General features: G+C 36.7%; 1 protein-coding gene across 8 annotated transcripts in view; it reads left to right on the top strand.

Annotated features, from left to right (window-relative positions):
• The window catches only part of VPS13C (vacuolar protein sorting 13 homolog C), a 197,652-nt gene that overhangs the window by 55,945 nt on the left and 120,777 nt on the right, over window positions 1–20,930 (top strand). For 7 of the 8 annotated variants that reach the window (XM_032297272.1, XM_032297269.1, XM_032297270.1 and 4 more), the window contains 9 exons: window positions 664–806; window positions 1,648–1,840; window positions 3,041–3,155; window positions 3,772–3,908; window positions 13,119–13,242; window positions 14,641–14,758; window positions 18,334–18,463; window positions 19,144–19,222; window positions 20,246–20,385. In XM_032297272.1, coding sequence (XP_032153163.1) covers window positions 664–806; window positions 1,648–1,840; window positions 3,041–3,155; window positions 3,772–3,908; window positions 13,119–13,242; window positions 14,641–14,758; window positions 18,334–18,463; window positions 19,144–19,222; window positions 20,246–20,385 — 1,179 coding nt within the window. Of the gene's footprint in view, window positions 1–663; window positions 807–1,647; window positions 1,841–3,040; window positions 3,156–3,771; window positions 3,909–11,760; window positions 11,784–13,118; window positions 13,243–14,640; window positions 14,759–18,333; window positions 18,464–19,143; window positions 19,223–20,245; window positions 20,386–20,930 lie in introns of those variants that run through there. The other variant, XM_032297277.1, reaches the window with a different exon arrangement.

Consider the following 20,930-nt stretch of genomic DNA (forward strand, 5'->3'; position numbering starts at 1 on the left):
TCAGAAAAAGCTGCTAAATTGAATCTTTATGTCACAGAACGTTTTGTAATTGTTTCATTGTTATAACCTTTAAAAGTAAGAGAGGGTGAGCCTGTGTGTGCGTGTGCACAGTGGCTCATGCCTGTAATGCCAGTACTCTGGGAGGCCGAGGCAGGCGGATCACCTGAGGTCAGGAGTTTGAGACCAGCCTGGCCAACATGGTGAAACCTCGTTTCTACTAAAAACACAAAATTAGCTGGATGTGGTGGCAGATCACATCCCAGCTACTCAGGAGGCTGAGGCAGGAGATTGCTTGAACCTGGGAGGCAGAGGGTGCAGTTAGCCAAGATTGCACCACTGTACTCCTGCCTGGGCAACAGAGCAAGACGGCGTCTCTAAAAAACAAAACAAAACAAAACAAACTAAGAGAGAGAAATGAATTTATAGGTGTTTTGTAAGTATCCTATTTAAGTGGACAATTTTATATTGAATTTTCTAATTTATAGTGAATAAATTTGTAAATGAAGAATATTTCCTTTATGGTGAGCATATGGATGCCAGAACCTACTGTGCTCTATTTGTTAGGTTGCGTTATAATTCAGCAAATTTAAATAAGAGGAAAGTATTAAAGAAAGTAATAATTATTTAAACTTTAACAATTTTAATTTTATTCTTTCTCTATAGTATGTTGCCCATATAATGACCCTGAAGTTAGTAAGCACCTCTGTTACTATCAGAGAAAACAAGAATATCCCAGAAATACTAAAAATTCAGATAATTGGCCTGGGCACTCAAGTATCTCAGCGTCCAGGAGCACAAGCACTTAAGTAAGTTTTTAAGAACTTATTTCAATTTTTATTTCTAGCTACAGTTTTAGGCGAAAAATGTGGTGTGTTTTTCGGTATTAAAAAATGATTAGTGCTAGCTTTTCTTTAATTTCTTTTGCTTGTATATGTCAAGAGAGTCTTTTTATATTTGCTTTTGTTCTGTTATGGAGCTGTATGGGTACTTCATCATTTGTTCTGCCTTCCCTCCTTACGTTTGTGAATATTTATTTGATAGTATTTAATTTATAGGCCCACTACTGTGAAAGCTATGGAGAAGTACAAGTTTTTGTTTTCAAGAAATGTAAGTAGATAAGAAAAGATATAAAAAAATTAATAATTCAAGAACTATATAACAGTAGACAGCTCTAAGGTGAGAAGGTATTGTAAGATTAAATGCCTCATAGTTAACGCTACACAAGCTTAGTTGTGGAAGAGAATAACTGAGCTAGGAGAAGGCCTTGGCTCCTGATGGAAATGACTAGAAGAAGCTAGGATGGAGTAAGAGAGTGTTAAGGGTGGTGTAGAAATAGGGTGAGGAGTTCATCCATGTCGTGTAATCTTTTATTCATACAACAGTGATCACAACTTTTACAGTATTCTGAAGTTGGCTAAAGTGAGTTTTTCATGTGGATGAAAAGGAATTAATTAAAACAACAAGAGCAGCAAAACATTGTTTGGGGGCAATTGAATACCTGGCTAAGGAGGTTGAGCTTCAGCTCTGAATAATGTGCATGGGTGGTCCTGGTTCTCAAAGAAGTTTTTAAAGGGAAATTTGTATTTTGGCCCATTAGATTACAAAGACCTTATCTGTATTATTTCCTTTTTCTTCATTGGTTTATAGGGTAGAAGCAAAATTAGAACACTGGTATATAACAGGTTTGAGACAGCAGGATATTGTACCATCACTTGTGGCTTCCATTGGTGATACTACATCATCTTTGCTTAAAATTGAGTTTGAAACCAATCCGGAGGATAGTGCTGCTGACCAGAGTCTGATTGTTCAGTCTCAGCCTGTGGAGGTCATCTATGATGCTGTAAGTGCAAGGAAAAAGTAACTCTTTATTTAAATCATCTTACACTTCTGACAAATGGCTTTTTAATTTCTCCTGTTTCATATTTAACATTTATTTACTTAGTAGGTAAGTTTCCTAATAGGTTTTTCTTATTTGAAAAGCAGTACATGTTCAGCAGCTAATTTTGATTTTTTTCATATGCTATACATTTTTTCCTACTCTAAGGTTTATTTGTCTTTGCTCACGTTGAATTTTTAAAAATCTAATATAGTTGAAAAAATTCTTGTTTATTTGCCAACTACACCCAAATTGTTGTACGTTGACTTCTTACTCCAGTTCTTTTTTGTGTAGTTTCTCTTTTCTTTCATTGTTTAGAAGAAATTCATAGAGCTTTAGGAGTGATTAAAAGAATTTTAAATATTGTTAACGTGGGGAAATGCTGGCTCAGGTTCTGTATCTATGGCTTTACCTTTTGTTCAGGCTGTCTTATCCACCATCTCAAGTTAGTCAGCAATATGGATATGGTTCACTATTCATTGCATCACTTGCAGGTTTGCCCCAGCTTGTTGAGATCCCTTACTTAATTTTACTTTACAACTGAAAGCTAGATTCAGTGTGTGTGTGGGAGGGGCAATATATAAAGACTGCAGAACTCATTATATTTTATAATTAAAAATTTTAATTGTGGTATAATTTATATAACTCAATATAATATCTTAACCATTTTTAAGTTTACAGTTCAGCAGTGTTAAGTACATTCACATTGTTGAACAACCAGTCTCCAGAACTGTTTTCATCCTGGAAAATCTCTGACTTTTTTAAAGTTTAAGTTTGACATGTAGGTAAGAGCTGAATGGCTTCCTTCCTCGTAATTTTCTAAACTTCAAAGTGCAAGGGGATCTAATTACAGTGTAGAGAAGTGGCATTTCACCTTCTGATTAATTGGAGGCTAAAACTAGAGGTAATATCTGCTGCAGCATCCATATGACACTGTAGAACATACTTGACACCTTAATGATAAGTGCACATTTATAAGCTTGCTTAGGCCCTTTCTTTTCTCCAGATTCTCTTTCACTCCAAAGGGAGATGTAGTAGAGCAGAGTATCTTTGAAGTTCCACAGTTCAAAGTCACAGCTGTTTAGAATTGAGGTGAAACTTTAAAGTTTACAATATGGAAGGAACTATGTGTAACTTGGTTACATTAAAAAATTTTTCTTACAGAAAACTGTCAATGCAGTGGTTGAATTCTTTCAGTCAAATAAGGGGTTGGATCTTGAGCAAATAACATCAGCAACATTGATGAAGCTGGAAGAAATTAAGGAGAGAACAGCTACAGGTAAAGAATTTGAGTGTCTACGTTAGCATCAGCTAAGCTTTAAAAATTTTGTCTACTCTACTGTAAACATTGTATTCAAAATATTACGTTGCTTTTCTTCTTTATTTTAAACTCAGACTGTATTACAGTATAGAGTGGATATGGCTTACTCAAAGACAAATATACCTGCTAGACTGGGTGAGAAAGAACATAATATGAGGCACAGATGATTCTGCCTTCCATTACAGTCAAGAACTCATGCTTCAGAATGAGCTTGAGAGGAAAAACAATCCTCCATCTCAGTCCTCAAGAAACTCTTCATCACACTCTGTGTGAATATAGTTTGAAAGATACTTTCTTTTGTATAACATGGCCTCTAAACTCAAGCCAACTATTTTATCCCGTTCCTTAAAATACTAGCTGTGTTAGGTTTACTATAATGTGCTATAATAAGATTGTTTCCCATTGATTGTAAGCCATTTTCACCTTACATGCTGAATTGAGAATCTAATTTTTGACAAAAACTAATACTCCTTTGTAATTCTTTTCATGTAAAATTCTTATTCTAGTTGTTAATAATATGATTACATATTTCAACTTGACCATCTAATCTGTGATTATTTCTTACCTTTTTTAGGACTTACACATATTATTGAAACACGAAAAGTCCTTGATTTAAGGATAAATTTGAAGCCTTCTTATCTAATAGTTCCACAGACAGGTTTCCACCATGAAAAGTCAAATCTTCTGATTTTAGATTTTGGTACATTTCAGGTAGGTATATATGCATTTTTTTTGTCTGCCCATTTTTGACTGGCTTGCTAGCCCACGCTCCAATAGTTTGCTGTTTTTTTCTTCAGAGTTCACTAAACAAAATGTAGACTTATTTTTTTTAGCCTGTTTTTCTTTTTTTTCTTTTTTTTTAATTGCATTTTAGGTTTTGGGGTACGTGTGAAGAACATGCAAGATTGTTGCATAGGTATACACGTGGCAGTGTGATTTGCTGCCTTCCTCCCCATCACCTATATCTAGCATTTCTCCCCATGCCATCCTCCCCAACTCCCCACCCGTTTCTGCCCCTCCCCTGTTTCCCTCCAACATACCCCAGTGTGTAGTGCTCCCCTCCCTGTGTCCATGTGTTCTCATTGTTCAACACCCTCCTATGAGTAAGAACACATGGTGTTTGATTTTCTGCTCCTTTGTCAGTTTGCTGAGAATGATGGCTTCCAGGTTCATCCATGTCCCTGCAAAGGACACAAACTCATCGTTTTTGATGACTGCGTAATATTCCATGGTGTATATGTGCCACATTTTCCCTGTCTGGTCTATCATTGATGGGCATTTGGGTTAGTTCCAGGTCTTTGCTATTGTAAACTATGCAGCAATGAACATTTGTGTGCACGTGTCCTTATAGTAGAACAATTTATAATCCTTTGGATATATACCCAGTAATGGAATTGCTGGGTCAAATGGAATTTCTATTTCTAGGTCCTTGAGGAATCGCCACACTGTCTTCAACAATGGTTGAACTAATTTACACTCCCACCAACAGTGTAAAAGTGTTCCTATTTCTCCACATCCTCTCCAGCATCTGTTGTCTCCAGATTTTTTTAATGATCACCATTCTAACTGGCGTGAGATGGTATCTCAATGTAGTTTTGATTTGCTTGCATTTCTGTAATGACCAGTGATGATGAGCATTTTTTCATATGTTTGTTGGCCTCATGTATGTCTTCTTTTGTAAAGTATCTGTTCATATCCTTTGCCTACTTTTGAATGGACTTGTTTGTTTTTTTCTTGTAAATCTGTTTTAGTTCTTTGTAAATTCTGGATATCAGCCCTTTGTAGTTGGGTAGACTGCAAAAATTTTTTCCCATTCTGTTGGTTGCCGATTCACTCTAATGACTGTTTCTTTTGCTGTGCAGAAGCTGTGGAGTTTGATTTGGTCCCATTTGTCTATTTTGGCTTTCGTTGCCAATGCTTTTGGTGTTTTGGTCTTGAAGTCCTTGCCTACGCCTATGTCCTGAATGGTTTTGCTTAGATTTTCTTCTAGGGTTTTTATGGTGTTAGGTCTTATGTTTAAGTCTTTAATCCATCTGGACTTAATTTTAAGTGTGAGGTGTCAGAAAGGGGTCCAGTTCCTGCTTTCTGCACATGGCTAGCCAGTTTTCCCAACACCATGTATTAAACAGGGAATCCTTTCCCCATTGCTTGTTTTTGTCAGGTTTGTCAAAGATACGATGGTTGTAGATGTGTTGTGTTGTCTCTGAGGCCTCTGTTCTGTTCCATTGGTTTATATCTCTGTTTTGGTACCAGTACCATGCTGTTTTGATTACTGTAGCCTTGTAGTATAGTTTGAAGTCCGGCAGTGTGATGCCTCCCGCTTTGTTCTTTTAGCTTAGAATTGACTTGACTATGTGGGCTCTCTTTTGGTTCCATATGAAGTTTCAGGTGTTTTTTTCCAGTTCTGTGAAGAAGGTCATTGGTAGCTTGATGGGGATAACTTGAATCTGTAAATTACTTTGGGCAGTATGGCCATTTTCACGATATTGATTCTACCTAACCATGAACATGGAATGTTTCTCCATCTGTTTGTGTCCTCTCTTATTTCGTTGAGCAGTGGTTTGTAGTTCTCCTTGAAGAGGTCCTTTATGTTAGCTGTATTCCTAGGTATTTTATTCTCTGTAGCAATTGTGAATGGCAGTTCATTCTTGATTTGGCTCTCTTTAAGTCTGTTATTGGTATATAGCAATGCATGTGATTTTTGCACATTGATTTTGTATCCTGAGACTTTGCTGAAGTTGCTTATCAGTTTCAGGTGACTTTGGGCTGTGACGATGGGGTCTTCTAGATATACAATCATGTCATCTGCAAATAGAGACAATTCGACTTCCTCCTTTCCTATTTGAATACCCTTTATTTCTTTTTCTTGCCTGATTGCTCTGGATAGAACTTCCAGTATTATATTGAATAGGAGTGGTGAGAGAGGGCATCCTTGTCTAGTGCCAGATTTCAAAGGATATGCTTCCAATTTTTTGCCCATTCAGTATGATATTGGCTGTTGGTTTGTCATAAATAGCTTTTATTATTTTGAGATACGTTCCGTCAATACCTAGCTTATTGAGGGTTTTTAGCATAAAGGGCTGTTGAATTTTGTCAAAGGCCTTCTGTGCATCAATTGAGATAATCATGTGTTTTTTGTCTTTGGTTCTGTTTATGTGGTGAATTACGTTTATGGACTTGCATATGTTGAACCAGCCTTGCATCCCTGGGATGAATCCTACTTGATCATGGTGGATAAGCTTTTTGATGTACTGTTGCAATCGGTTTGCCAGGATTTTATTGAAGATTTTTGCGTCTATGTTCATCATGGATATTGGCCTGAAGTTTTCTTTTCTTGTTGAATCTCTGCCGGGTTTTGGAATCAGGATGATGTTGGTCTCATAAAGTGATTTGGGAAGGATTCCCTCTTTTTGGATTGTTTGGAATAGTTTCAGAAGGAATGGTACCAGCTCCTCTTTGTATGTCTGGTAGAATTCGGCTGTGAACCCATCTGGACCTGGGCTTTTTTTGGGTGGTAGGCTATTAATTGCTGCCTCAACTTCAGAACTTGTTATTGGTCTATTCAGGATTTCGACTTCTTCCTGGTTTAGGCTTGGGAGGAGGCAAGTGTCCAGGAATATATCCATTTCTTCCAGGTTTACTAGTTTATATGATAGAGTTATTTGTAATAATCTCTGATGATGGTTTGAATTTCTGTGGAATCTGTGGTAATCTCCCCTTTATCATTTTTATTGCATCAATTTGGTTATTCTCTCTTTTCTTTTATATTAATCTGGCTAGTGGTCTATTTTGTTGATCTTTTTGAAAAACCACCTCCTGGATTTATTGATTTTTTGAAGGGTTTTTTGTGTCTCTATCTCCTTCAGTTCTGCTCTGATCTTAGCTATTTCTTGTCTTCTGCTAGGTTTTGAGTATTTTTGATCTCGCTCCTCTAGCTCTTTCAATTTTGCCGATAGGGTGTCAATTTTTGATCTCTCCTTGCTTCTCATGTGGGCACTTATTGCTATATATTTTCCTCTACAGACCACTTTAAATGTGTCCCAGAGATTCTGGTATGTTGTGTCTTCATTCTCGTTGGTTTCGAAGAACGTCTTTATTTCTGCCTTCATTTCATTGTTTATCCAGTCAGCATTCAAGAGCAAGTTGTTCAGTTTCCATGAGGCTGTGCGGTTCTGAGTTAGTTTCTGAATTCTGAGTTCTACCTTGATTGCATTGCGGTCTGAGAGACAGTTTGTTATGATTTCTGTTCTTTTGCATTTGCTGAGGATTGATTTGCTTCCAATTATGTGGTCAGTTTTAGAGTAGGTGTGATGTGGTGCTGAGAAGAATGTATATTCTGTTTATTTGAGGTGGAGAGCTCTGTAAATGTCTATTAGGTTTGCTTGTTCCAGGTCTGAGTTCAACTCCTGGATATCCTTGTTAATTTTCTGTCTGATTGACCTGTCTAATATTGACAATGGGGTGTTAAAGTCTCCCACTATTATTGTGTAGTAGTCTTAGTCTCTTTGTAAGTCATTAAGAAGTTGCCTTTTGTATCTGAGTGCTCCTGTATTGGGTGCGTATATATTTAGGATCGTTAGGTCTTCTTGTTGCATTGATCCTTTTACCATTATGTAATGTCCTTCTTTGTCTCTTTTGATCTTTGTTCCTTTAAAGTCTATTTTATCAGAGACGAGAATTGCAACTCCTGCTTTTTTTCCTCTCCATTTGCTTGGTAAATCTTCCACCATCCCTTTACTTTGAGCCTTTGTGTATCCTTGCATATGAGATGGGTTTCCTGGATACAGCACACTGATGGGTTTTGGCTTTTTATACAATTTGCCAGTCTCTGTCTTTTGATTGGGGCATTTAGTCCATTTACATTTATGGTTAATATTGTTATGTGTGAATTTGATACTGCCATTTTGGTGCTAGCTGGCTGTTTTGCCCATTAGTAGATATAGATTCTTCATCGTGTTGATGCTCTTTACCATTTGGTTTATTTTTGGAGTGGCTGGTACTGGTTTTCCTTTCTATGTGTAGAGCCTCTTTCAGGAGCTCTTGTAAAGCAGGCCTGGTGGTGATGAAATCTCTGAGTACTTGCTTGTTCGCAAAGGATTTTATTTTTCCTTCACTTATGAAGCTTAGTTTGGCTGGATAGGAGATTCTGGGTTGAAAGTTCTTTTCTTTAAGGATGTTGAATATTGGCCCCCACACTCTTCTGGCTTGTAGGGTTTCTGCTGAGAGATCTGCTGTGAGTCTGATGGGCTTTCCTTTGTGGGTAACCCAACCTTTCTCTCTGGCTGCCCTTAGTATTTTCTCCTTCATTTCAACCCTGGTGAATCTGACGATTATGTGCCTTGGGGTGGCTCTTCTTGACGAATATCTTTGTGGTGGTCTCTGTATTTCCTGGACTTGAATGTCTGCCTGCCTTGCTAGGTTGGGGAAGTTTTCCTGGATAATATCCTGAAGAGTATTTTCCAGCTTGGATTCATTCTCTTTGTCGCATTCACGTACACCTATCAAACGTAGATTAGGTCTTTTCACATAGTCCTACATTTTTTGGAGACTTTGTTCATTCCTTTTTACCCCTTTTTCTCTAATCGCCTTCTTGTTTTATTTCATTGAGTTGATCTTCGACCTCTGATATCCTTTCTTCTGCTTGCTCAATTTGTCTGTTGAAACTTGTGCATGCTTTGCGAAGTTCTCATGTTGTGTTTTTCAGCTCCATCCATTCACTTTTATTCCTTTCTAATTTGTCCATTCTCGTTAGCATTTCGTCAAATCTTTTTTCAAGGTTCTTAGTTTCTTTGCATTGGGTTAGAACATGTTCTTTGAGCTCACGGAAGTTCCTTATCACCCACATTCTGAAATCTGATTCTGTCATTTCATCACACTCCTTCTCCATCCAGCCTTTTTCCCTTGCTGGTGAGGAGTTGTGAACCCTTGTAGGAGGAGAGGTGTTCTGGTTTTGGGTGTTTTCATCGTTTTTGTGCTGGTTTCTTCCCATCATTGTGGATTTATCCACCTGTCGTCTTTGTAGTTGCTGACTTTCAGATTGGGTTTCTGAGTGGACGTCCAATTTGTTGATAATGAAGTTATTTGTTTCTTAGTTTTCCTTCTAACAATCTGGCCCCTCTGCTGTAGGGCTGCTAAGGTCCACTCCAGGCCCTGCTTGCCTGGGGATCACCTGCAGTAGCTGCAGAACAGTATAGGTTGCTACCAGTTTCTTTTTCTGCTATCTTTGTCCCAGAAGTATACCTGCTGTATGTCAGTCTGATCTCTCCTTTATGAGGTGGCTCTTTGGATATACAGGGATCAGGGAGCTGCTTGAGGAGACAGTCTGTCCTTTACATGAGCTCAAGTGCTGAGTTGTGAGCCCCGTTTTTCATTCAGGGCTGCTGGGTAGGTACGTTTAGGTCTGCTGCAGTAGAACTCATAACCACCTTTTTTTTCTCCCCAAGGTGATCTGTCCCAGGGAGTTAGGGCTTTATTTATGAGTTTCTGTTGTGCTGCTGCCTTTTTTTTTTTTTTTCCAGGGCTGCCCTGCCCAGCAAGGAGGCAGCCTAGTCACTGTCTGCGTGCAGAGGCTTTGCTGAGCTGCTGTGGGCTCTGCCCAGCTGTCATGTGAACTTCCCTGCAGTTCTTTTTTATATGGGTGTAGTTAGTACTGTCTCAGCGTTGGTGGCCCGCCTCTGTAATGGCGGGCTCTCGCTGTAATGGCAGGTTGCCTTGGCAACGGAGGGCTGCCTCAGCAATGGTGGACTACCTCCGAAGTGGTGGAGTGCCTCGGCAATGGCGGACGCCCCTCCCCCACAGTGCTGGATCGTCCCGGGTTCAGCTGTGCTTGCTGTGAAACTCTCAATCCAAAGAGTTTCAGATTGCTGTTCTTTTGTGGGGGTGGGACCAGCTGAGCCTGATCACCTGGCTCCCTGTCTCAGAGCCTTTTGATTTTTAGTTGAATGGTCGACTCTCTCCCAGGTGTTCCAGTCGTCTGTTGAAAAGGTGCCTGGGTCTATGTGATTTCCCCTGCAGCAACTCCTGCGCCGGCTTAAGAGCTGAGATTCCTGGGGCTTTTTGTTTGTTTGTTGTTTGTTTTTGCCTGGGAATCTCCTGGCCTGGCTCCCGTTTCAGACCCCTTTTTAATCAGATGAATGGGCGACTGCGCCTTCCCGGGCTCCAATTGCCAGCTAAAAGGGCACCTGGACCATTGTATTTTGTACGGAGAACTGCCGTGCTGGGGTGCCGCAAAGCAGCCGCGCGGGCGAAAACAGCTGTGGGGACCAAAATGGCCATTGTGGCCAAAACAGTTGCGCTGGCGACCCGTGGAGCTCCTCTGCCTGGGAATCTCCTGGTCTGTGGGCAATAAAAATCCATCTGGAAATGCGGTGTCCACTCACCCTCTGCGCTTTCACTGGGAGCTGTAATCCTGTGCTGTTCCTAAACTGTCATCTTGGATCCGGGTCCTTTAGCCTGTTTTTAAAGCCTAGCTTGGAGTATTTTATTTATGTTTTATGATTGTTAAAAGAAAACACCTCCAAATTTTCTGTAATGATAGGTGAATTGACAGTAAGGACTGGATTCTGTCTTTTCCTAATTAGAAAGAAACATTCCTAGTTTTCAAAGTTTCCAGAGTTTAATTATACCTTGTTATTTGTTGCATATATATTTTGACAGTAGGAAATTGTATGTATATGAATATATATTTGTTAAACCACTGTCAGTAACTAAGTAGAGCAAGAGTACTTTTGGATTTTGGATTTTGATTCTCGTGGAAATCCAAGCCTCCAGTAAAAGGTGACGATTTCAGTTATATGAGGGGACTTCAAAAAGTTTGTGGAAAAATGGAATTAAAAGATAAAAAAAAAACTTATAAGCTTTGTTTCTCAGCATCAGATCCATCAAGTTCAAGACATTTTTGTAAGTGTTGATACTAGCCATTTAGTCCATTGCTCAAGGATTGAGGCTCCTAGAAATTTAATCATGTCAGTGTAGCCTTTTTTATATTACTAACTGAAGAAAATTGGGTGCTGTTTATAAATTTTTTTTTAAGAATAGGAAACCAAAAAAAGGAGGAGGCAAATTAGGACTATAAGGTGGGTGCCTAATTATTTCTCAGAAAATCTTACAAAACTGCCCTCATTTTATGAGAGGAATGAGCAGAAGGTGTATTGTTGTTGTGAAGCAGGGCTCTCTGTTGAAGATTTCCTGGGTATTTTTCTGCTAAAACATGGGCTGACTTTCTCAGCACACTCTCATAGAAAGCAAATGCTGTCGTTCTTTGGCCCTTCAGAAAGTGAACAAGCAGAATGCCTGGAATATCCCCAAAAACTGTTGCCATGACCTTTGTTCTTAACTGGTCCACTTCTGCTTTGACTTAGACCACTTTCACATCCTGGTAACCATTGGTTTAATTGTGGTTTGTCCTTAAGATCATCCTGGTAGAGCCATGTTTCATCTCTCTTTTTTTTTTTTTTTTTTTTTTTGAGACCGTCTCATTCTTGCCCAGGCTGGAGTACAGTGGCACTAGCTTGGCTCACTGCAACCTTCGCCTCCAGGATTCAAGTGATTCTTTTGCCTCAGCTTCATGAATAGCTGGGATTACAGGTGCCCACTACTACACCTGGCTTATTTTTGTATTTTTAGTAGAGTCAGGGTTTCACCATGTTGGCCAGGCTGGTCTTGAACTCCTGACCTCAAGTGATCTGCCCACTGTGGCCTCCCAACATACTGGGATTACAGATGTGAGCCACCATGACCAGCCCATGTTTCATCCATTATTACAGTTCTTTGAAGAAATGTTTCTGGATCTTGATCCCATACTTTTAAAAAATTTCCATTGAAAGCTCTGCCTTTGTCTGTAGCTGATATCAGCACAATGGTTTTGGATCCTGTTGATTAATTTGCTCAACTTTAAATTTTCAGTCAGAATTGGGTAGGCTGAACCAGTTCAAATTGTGTAGGCTGGAACTAGTCTGGTGTTGACTATTGTTTCTGCTGTTAATCGTCTATCCTCTTCGGTTAGGGAATGAACATGATTACGTTTTTCTTCGAAAATTGATGTGCATGGTCTGCCGCTGGTGGGCTTCATCTTCAAAATTGTGTTGACCCTTCTTAAAATTAGTTACCCATTTGTAAACTGCTGATTTCCTTGGGGCACTGTTCCTATACATTTTTTTGTAAAGCGTTACTGATTTATTCCTCCATACAAGCTTCAGCATAAATTTGGTGTTTGTTTTTGCTTTAATTTTAGCAGAATTTATGTTGCTACGATAGGGGACCCATTTTCAAACAGATGCCTTAATCTTCTTAGTGACTCAAAGTTGATCCTGTTCAGACATGATATAAAAAGTTAGTACAAGTTTCTTTTGATGCAAAACAGTTTTGAAATTTATTTATAGTTTTTTCATAATGGGCATTTTCCATCAACTTGTAAAGATCCCTTGTATACTCCTGAATTGATCTTTGCTTCCACCGGGAAGGGGAGGAAGGTAGTCTTAATTGGAGCTGAATTATAGTGGCCTAATTATTTCTGTGATATAGTGTGGAGAAGGAACAAAATGCTGCTATTTAATGGTGAAGGGTGTAGGTTGGGGAAGTAGGGGAGCTGAACTATAAGTGGCAATAACTCCTGAGAGCCAGGAAGAGGAGTAGTTGTACGTCTAGACAAGTTATTTGAGGCAGACAGCTTAAACATAAAAATGTGCTGAACACCTATTTCTCAACTTTAATAGAGATGTATGCTGAAATATTATATTCCTAATACATTGTTTACAAATAATTATCTGAAGATTAAACAAAATGCTTATTCATTAAAGGCAGTATTTTCAGTTTGTTAGGTTTTAACTAACTAAATGCAAGATTTAAACCTAACTAAAATGTGTTGATGTATGTGCTTTTCTGTTTTGGAGGAAAAACATTGAAATTTTTCCTTCGTTTTAGCTCAACAGTAAAGATCAAGGTTTACAGAAGACTACTAATTCGTCTCTGGAAGAAATAATGGATAAGGCATATGATAAGTTTGATGTTGAAATAAAAAATGTACAACTACTTTTTGCAAGAGCAGGTAAACCATTATTCAACTTTTAGGATCTTGGAATTATATTGGGTAGTTTGTGTAATATATGTGTGTATATATGTGTGCCTTTATATCAACCCTGACAACCATTTTGCACACATACTCTGTTGGCCGCTTAAAGAAACCATGTAGGACACTATCAGTGTAAATTACTGCAACACTCAGAAATGGAAATTTGGCTAGTCATCTTAAGATACCTAGCTCCATTTGAATCTGGGTCTATTCATAGCCTGTATTTTTATAATATGGCTATAAAACTGCTTAGAACACAAAATGGAAATTGCAGTTGATTCATATTTTTCTGTCTTAATGCTTTTGGGATGACTCAATATTATCCTTGCTGCCTTCATTATTAAATATTATATTAGCCTAGTCTTCATTTCAATAGTATTACCAGTATTATGCTTTCTATTTTTGTAGATATCTGAGAAATGTATATCTACAAAATCGTAGACATAGTCTTAATATCTTAAAGTAATTGACTTAATTATTTTCCAAAAGCTTTGGTGTTTTCTATGTTTAAGTAAATATTTTTGGTTTTTTTAGACTTAGTTTTTAGAAGCAATAAATATTAATTATCCTTGATCATAATATCACTTTGTGATAGGTCATTAGAGGGAAGGACACAGTTATAGTCTCTACATGTAGAGTTTATACTCTAGTAGGAGTGTTGAGATTTATTAAAATGTAAATACATAATACTTTTCATGTATTAAGAGCCTGTTGATTCCTTGGAGTATTTACACAGAACATTAAAACTGTCTTTTCTTTTGTATTTACTTAAAAATAATTGAATTATAAGTGATAAAAGATGTTCAGTCATTGCCATCAATAAAGATAGGGTTGCATAGGGCTCTGTTGGTTATAGGAAAATCTCTTTTTGGGACCTTATTTGAAGAAAAGTGATTATTAAACTTTTTTGGTCATGAAATTTTGATAAAACTCATCTTTGCTTTGGAATTGTGTGCTAAGCTGGTATAAATATTGTACTTTAACCATAAACCTCTTTTTTTATTTTTTCTTGCTTTTCTTCCTCTTTTCACTGTAATTATCAACCTTGGTCACTAATTCTGGAATTGGGGTAGTAGATCCTGGGCTTTGTTTTTTCTGTTTACTTTGAAATGGAAGATGTTATGTGAACATTCTCCAAACAGAATTATTTTATATCACAGTCTTTGATCCTGTCAGTTTGTATTTAAAAAGCATAGGTTATTTAACTAATATGCTGAAAGAAGTAAAAATTGGTAATCATTGACTTTGCATTAATTTACAGTGATTTTCCATAGACTGATAATTTAAAATAGTATTCATTAAAAATAATATTTTATCCATGTTCGACTGCTGTTTGTAAAAACAGTAAATAATATCTTAAATTATTTTTTAAAGAGGAAAACTGGAAAAAGTGTCGATTTCAGCATCCATCAACTATGCATATATTGCAACCCATGGATATTCATGTTGAGCTGGCCAAGGCCATGGTAGAAAAAGACATTAGAATGGCCAGGTAATGTATGAGCTTCTTTTATATTAGAAAATCAACAGGTGAAATATGTCTGCATCAGTTGCTAGAATTTAAGGAAGCAAAGATAGATTTATGTGGGAGACAGAAATAAATAAAGGTTATTCTATCTTGCAGCAGAAATAAATTTTTAAGAAATGTATGTTTGAGTTATACATCACCTCTTATTTCAGAAGTATTTGAACTTTTACATTCTGTAAAAGTTGATGGTCCATTTTTTGAATGAATGTAATCCCATGTTTAATATCAATGAAATAAAATCTTTAAAAACATTAGAGGCTCTTTTGATAATGAAATCTCATATTATCCTGAGAAGAATAAAATGACATAAAAATAGAAAATTATTTTTGAATTTAAGTACACAGTTATGAAATGTTTTTGCTGGTTTTTAAAAACAGCTTTATTGAATATAACTGCATCTATTTAAAGTTTACAATTGGATAAATATCACCTTAGCTATATAGCTGTGAAACCATCATCACAGTCAAGATAATGAACACATTATCTCCAAAAGTCACCTTGTTCCCCTTTGTATTCTTTTCTTTTCTTCTGGAAATTCTCTTCTCCCAGTCCCTGGACAACATTGGTCTGTTTTTTGATGCTATATACATGTTAGAATTTTCTAGAATTTTACGTAAATAGAATCATAGACTTTTAACTTTTTTGTTTGACATTTTTAATTCAGCGTAATTAATTTGAGATTCATTTATGTTATATGTATCAGTAGTTCACTGATACCCTTATCAGGTGGATATTAAACCAACTTTTCATTACTAGATTAAGCTCGCTTGGTAATGGTGAACATCCTAATCCAAAGACCCGAAATTTGAAATGCTCCAAAATTTGACACTTTTTGAGACTCAACATGATGTCACATGTGGAAAATTCTGCACATAAGTTCTTAACACAAGCTTTGTTTCTTGCACAAAATTATTAAACATTTTATATAAAATTACTTTCAGACTCTGTGTACAAGATATGAATGAAACATGAATCAATTTTGTGTTTAGACTTGGGTCCTATCTGCAGTATATATCATTAGGTAATACAAATATTCCAAAATCTGGAAAAATCCAAAATCTGAAACACTTCTTGCCCCATTTCTGATCAGGGATACTCAACCTTTATGTATTATTCTTTTAAAATATTTTTGGACTTGTTTTGCCAAAATTTGGTTACACAGTTTTATATTTGTGTTAATGAGGGATATTGGTTTGTGCTTTTCTTGTTTTGATATCAGGATAATGTTGGCCTCATACATTGAGTTTTCTGGAAAATGTTGTGTAGAATTGGTATTATTTCTTCCTAAAATGTTAGGTAGAATTCTCCAGTAAAGCCATGTGGTCCTGGAGTTTTCTATTTGAGAGGTATTTAACTACAAATTCATGTTTTTTCATAGATACAGGGCTAGATTATCTATTCTTTTGAATGATCTATGTGTTTCAAGTGTTTTGAGTTATTGTTTCTTTGTGTTAAGGAATTTGTCCATCTTAGTTGTTGAATGTATTGGCATAAAACTGTTCATAATGCTTTCCTCTTACCCATGTAATACACAAAGAATCTGTAGTGATGTTATTTCTCTTAGTCCTGATGTTAGTAATTTGTGCCTTTTCTCTTTTTCTCTTGATCACTCTGATGAGAGGTTTATCAATTTTGTTGATCTTCTGAGATACCCAGCTATTGGTTTCCATTTTCTTTTTTTTTTGTTTCTTTTTTTCCCCCTGATTTCCACTCTGATGTTTATTATTTCTTTCTTTTGCTTATTCTAGATTGTATTTGCTTTTCAGTCCTAGTTTTTTAAGGTAGAAGCTGAGGTCATTGATTTGAGACCTTAGTTTTTTTCCAATATAGGCATTTAGTGCTTTATGTTTCCCTCTCTATAGTGCTTTACTGTACATACCCCAGTATGGCATCTAGCAATTAGGCATCTGTCAGCTTGAGCTGTTCACAGTTTAGTCAGGAAGCCAAAGGTAAGCAAGAACCAAAAAGAGCTTTATGACCAGCATAGAGCTGCCACAAAGCTATTGAGACAAGTAAACCTGGGGCAATTACATTGAGTAGGAAACAGAATAGAAGCACCTGCCAAAAAGTAAGCAACTGATGAAAACACAATGGTGATTCAGCAGTGAGTAAAACAGATGTCCTCATGGAGCTAACATTTTAATCAGAGTAGACATGAAATAAACAACTATAAATGTGGTATGTCTGGTGCTGCCAACTGCTATATATAAAAGAAAGAAAGCAAGGCAATGGGATAGAGAGGTGATGGGGTAAATACTCTTTGATGTTTATAATATGAGATCTTTGATACCAGGAAGTAGTGTTTTGGTTTTGAAAGGTAGAGAATTGTGTTTGGAAAGATTTTGATAAAAATTAGTTAAGTTAAAGAGGTTTGGCTACTTAAGAGGGATATGTTGAAATTATCTGGAAACTTAGCTAACATAGAACTTCCTATTTCTTTTCTTTTTTTTAATTTCTCTAAAACTTTATTTCATAGTTATTCACCTCACCGTTAATAAGGTCTATGATTAATGCTCTATGCCAGTTTTGGCGGGCCTGCCCATTGCCGGCAGTGGACTTTGAGAAAACCCATTTCCTGGCACCCAAAAGTTAAATTACCCTTTTCAAAACATACCAATCTCCCCAACACTTGCAAAAGTATTGCATGCACCATTTTCCCACCATTCTTTAAATCAGAACTTAAATTATTAATCTGCATCAGTGAACGTTAAAATGAATTCATTTTAACAAATTATGACTGCACAAATCAAAATACTACTAGTTCATATTAGACAGACACTACATTACATATTACCTTGCAATTGGAAACATTACTTTTCATATTTGTGTATGTTATTTTAGATAGCTGAAACTTCACAGAATTTAATAGCAAAGTTTAAAAAATTTAGTTCTGTACGTTAGCTCCAACTATCTCTATTTTACAATCTATAAGGCTCATGCCATAGTTCAGCACCAAAAATCTACACAAAACTGTTTAACCAATCTTCTTATCCATCCTGTGTGATAGTTTTTGTTTGTTGTTGTTTTTTTTTAAGGTAAAAGTCCTACTTTCAGTCCTTGAAGTGGACTCCCTCTAGTCAGACTACAAAACTTGCATTGTACCTTCTTATTTTAATTGAACAGATTCAAAAAAAAGAAAAAAAAAAAAAAGAACTGTGTCACACCACCATTAATTTAGGCTGTCAGTCTATATGTTGAATTCATAACACTGAAGCATCAGAAGTAACCTAACAATGCCCTGCCTCTATTCTTCCCCTCCATTTTAAATTTTTAAAAAGGCAACCAGAAAAATGTTTCATTTATTCTTTAAAATAAGGTGCAAAGAAGGATTACAACAAACTTCTTCATCTACGCCTCCAGTTACATCTCACTGTTTAACATTTCTTGACAGTGTTGTAAAGGAGGCATTTAATGTAATTAGATTAAAACATGTTTGAACTTTTGACATGTTTTAATCTAATTATATTAATGCAATTCTTTCCTTCGTCTGTAATATTGAGATGCGGACTTAAAACCTTACCACTGAATTGTACTTTTAGATTTAAAGTATCAGGAGGACTTCCTTTGATGCATGTTAGAATTTCTGACCAGAAGATGAAAGATGTGCTATGTTTGATGAACAGTATACCTTTGCCACAGAAATCATCAGCCCAGTCTCCAGAGAGACAGGTAAATAGAGAAAATAAAATTTGTAAATCTATTTTTATCATCGTTTTAGAGTAGTGGTGAAAAGTCTGTTTCAGCGCAGGGTTTATAAGTGAAAGGACCAAAAGTACAGAAATGAAAGTAAAATGTCTTTCAGATTTATAAAATGTGTTTTAAATAAAGCTAGAGGAGAAAAAAACAAACAAAAATCTTCTTTAGAATCTTGCAAATGAAACACTTGGTATAAAATTTCCCTATATGTTAAGACCTAAAAGTTGTAGGTCACTTTAATTGGAATTGATCTTTATACAGTAGAAATGTTGGATTTCTACTTTGAAATGAAATTTGATAAAGCCAGCTGATGGTGGTACCATGTGCCAGGGACCTCTAAAAAAGATGTACTTTAATATTGTAATAGACAGAATGTAAATGATATGCAGTATTAATAGAGTAACTTACTGGAGCTACGCTTTAGTTTTGTCCTTGTAAATGTGGGAGGTAGACTTAATAATTTGTAATTCTAGTTAACTATTAGTTGATTGCACAATATGTCTTGTTGGAAGATTCGTATATTGTGTTATATTGTGTGTATGTGTCTTTCCATATCTCTTTATCCTCTGTTACTTTTTAGTCTTTCTCTCATTTATGACATTTAATCCTGCTAAATCATTCTTTTTAAGAAAACTTTTTATATTCTTTGCTAGGTATCCTCAATTCCTATTATTTCAGGCGGGACAAAAGGTCTACTTGGTACTTCACTGTTGCTAGATGCTGTGGAATCAGGTAAGGAGAGTAAAATACTCTTTCTCTACTAAATTAAGCCTATACATTGTTATACAGTGATAACATTTTCAGAAAATAAGGGCATTCTGAAAGTGCTATAGTAATTTACTGGTTTTAGTTCTAGTTGTGCCACATTAGTGTGACTGAGTCTTTTCTCTTCTTGAAGCCCAAGTTTCTGTCTTCATTGGATAAATGAAGGGATTTTTTTTTTTTTTTGTAGTTGACAATGCATAAGATTCTAAATAAGCTACTTTTTTTGGCCCCAATCTCTATATGAACTTTTTCTCTATCTCTGACCTAATTGATCTGTTTTAATTTGGAACTAGAATGTAAGCTTCATCAGGACAGGACTGTGTCTATCCTGGTCATTCTGGTATCCTTAGCGGCTGGCACAGCCTGATACATGGTAGATAATGCCCAATAAATATTTTGTTTAATATTGAATGAATGAATTAAAGTGAAAAACAGAATCATTGAAGAAAAGAACATAGTGCTATTTAATTTAACTAAATCAAATCTATTTACTTATTTTTGGAGATGGGAGTCTTGCTCTTGTCACCCAGGCTGGAGTGCAATGGCCAATCATGGCTCACTGCAAAATCTGCCTCCTGGGTTCAAGCAGTTCTCTTGCATCAGCCTCCTGAGTAGCTGATGGGATTATAGGCGCCTGCCACCATGCCTGGCTAATATTTTTTTTTTTTTTTGTATTTTTAGTAGAGACGGGGTTTCACCATGTTGTCCAGGCTGGTCTCAAACTCCTGACGTTATGATCTGCCCACCTCAGCCTCCCAAAGTGTTGAGATTACAGGCGTGAGCCATTGCGCCTGACCTTGACTTTTGATGTGATTATTACATGTCAGGTTGAGTTCCTTGGTGGAAGTTTAAAAAAGGCAGCTATTCTGATGATAAATAGAAGATTATATCTAATAAATGAATTTCCCTTTTTGGAGACTTAGATTTGAGTGTTTTATGCAGTTTTCAACGTACATTGTCCCAGATCAAATAAATATCTTTTCCCTTTAGAGTCTGATGATGAGTATTTTGATGCTGAAGATGGAGAACCACAGACTGGTAAAAGTATGAAAGGATCAGAACTTAAAAAAGCTGCAGAGGTCCCAAATGAGGAGCTCATTAATCTTCTACTCAAGTTTGAAATTAAAGAAGTATGTGCTTTTTTGTCTATAAGTAGATATATTCTGGTTGTCACTATCTTTTGAGCTATCCTCAAGCTAGACCCAAATGTCAAGTATATTAAAAATGTGGTACTCTGTCTTTCCTGCTGCCCAACACACATGAACATACACACTCATACACACTCACTCTCTCACACACAAAGATTTTTAAAAATAAAATGCTTTTTAAAAAACTGATGTATGAGAAGAGATCCAAGATGGCCAAATAGGAACAGCTCTGGATTGCAGTTCCCAGTGAAAACGCAGAGGGTGAGTAATCACTGCATTTCCAAACGAATTTTTACTGCCCACAGACTAGGAGATTTCCTGGTGAAAAAGTGCCACGAGTTGCTGGCATGGCTGTTTCAGCCAGTGTAGCGGGTCTCCGCACAAAAACTCACACAAATCTGGGCACTGTTTCAACTGGCGAGTGGAACACCTGAGAGACAGAGTCGCCTGTTCAACTGAAAAAAAGGGGGCTGAAACAGGGAGCCAGGTGATCTGGCTCAGCCGGTCCCACCCCCACAAAGACCAGC

Source organism: Sapajus apella, unplaced genomic scaffold (assembly GCF_009761245.1).
Source record: "Sapajus apella isolate SASKATOON/1434 unplaced genomic scaffold, GSC_monkey_1.0 scaffold37, whole genome shotgun sequence".
In the NCBI taxonomy this organism is placed as follows: Eukaryota; Metazoa; Chordata; class Mammalia; order Primates; family Cebidae; genus Sapajus; species Sapajus apella.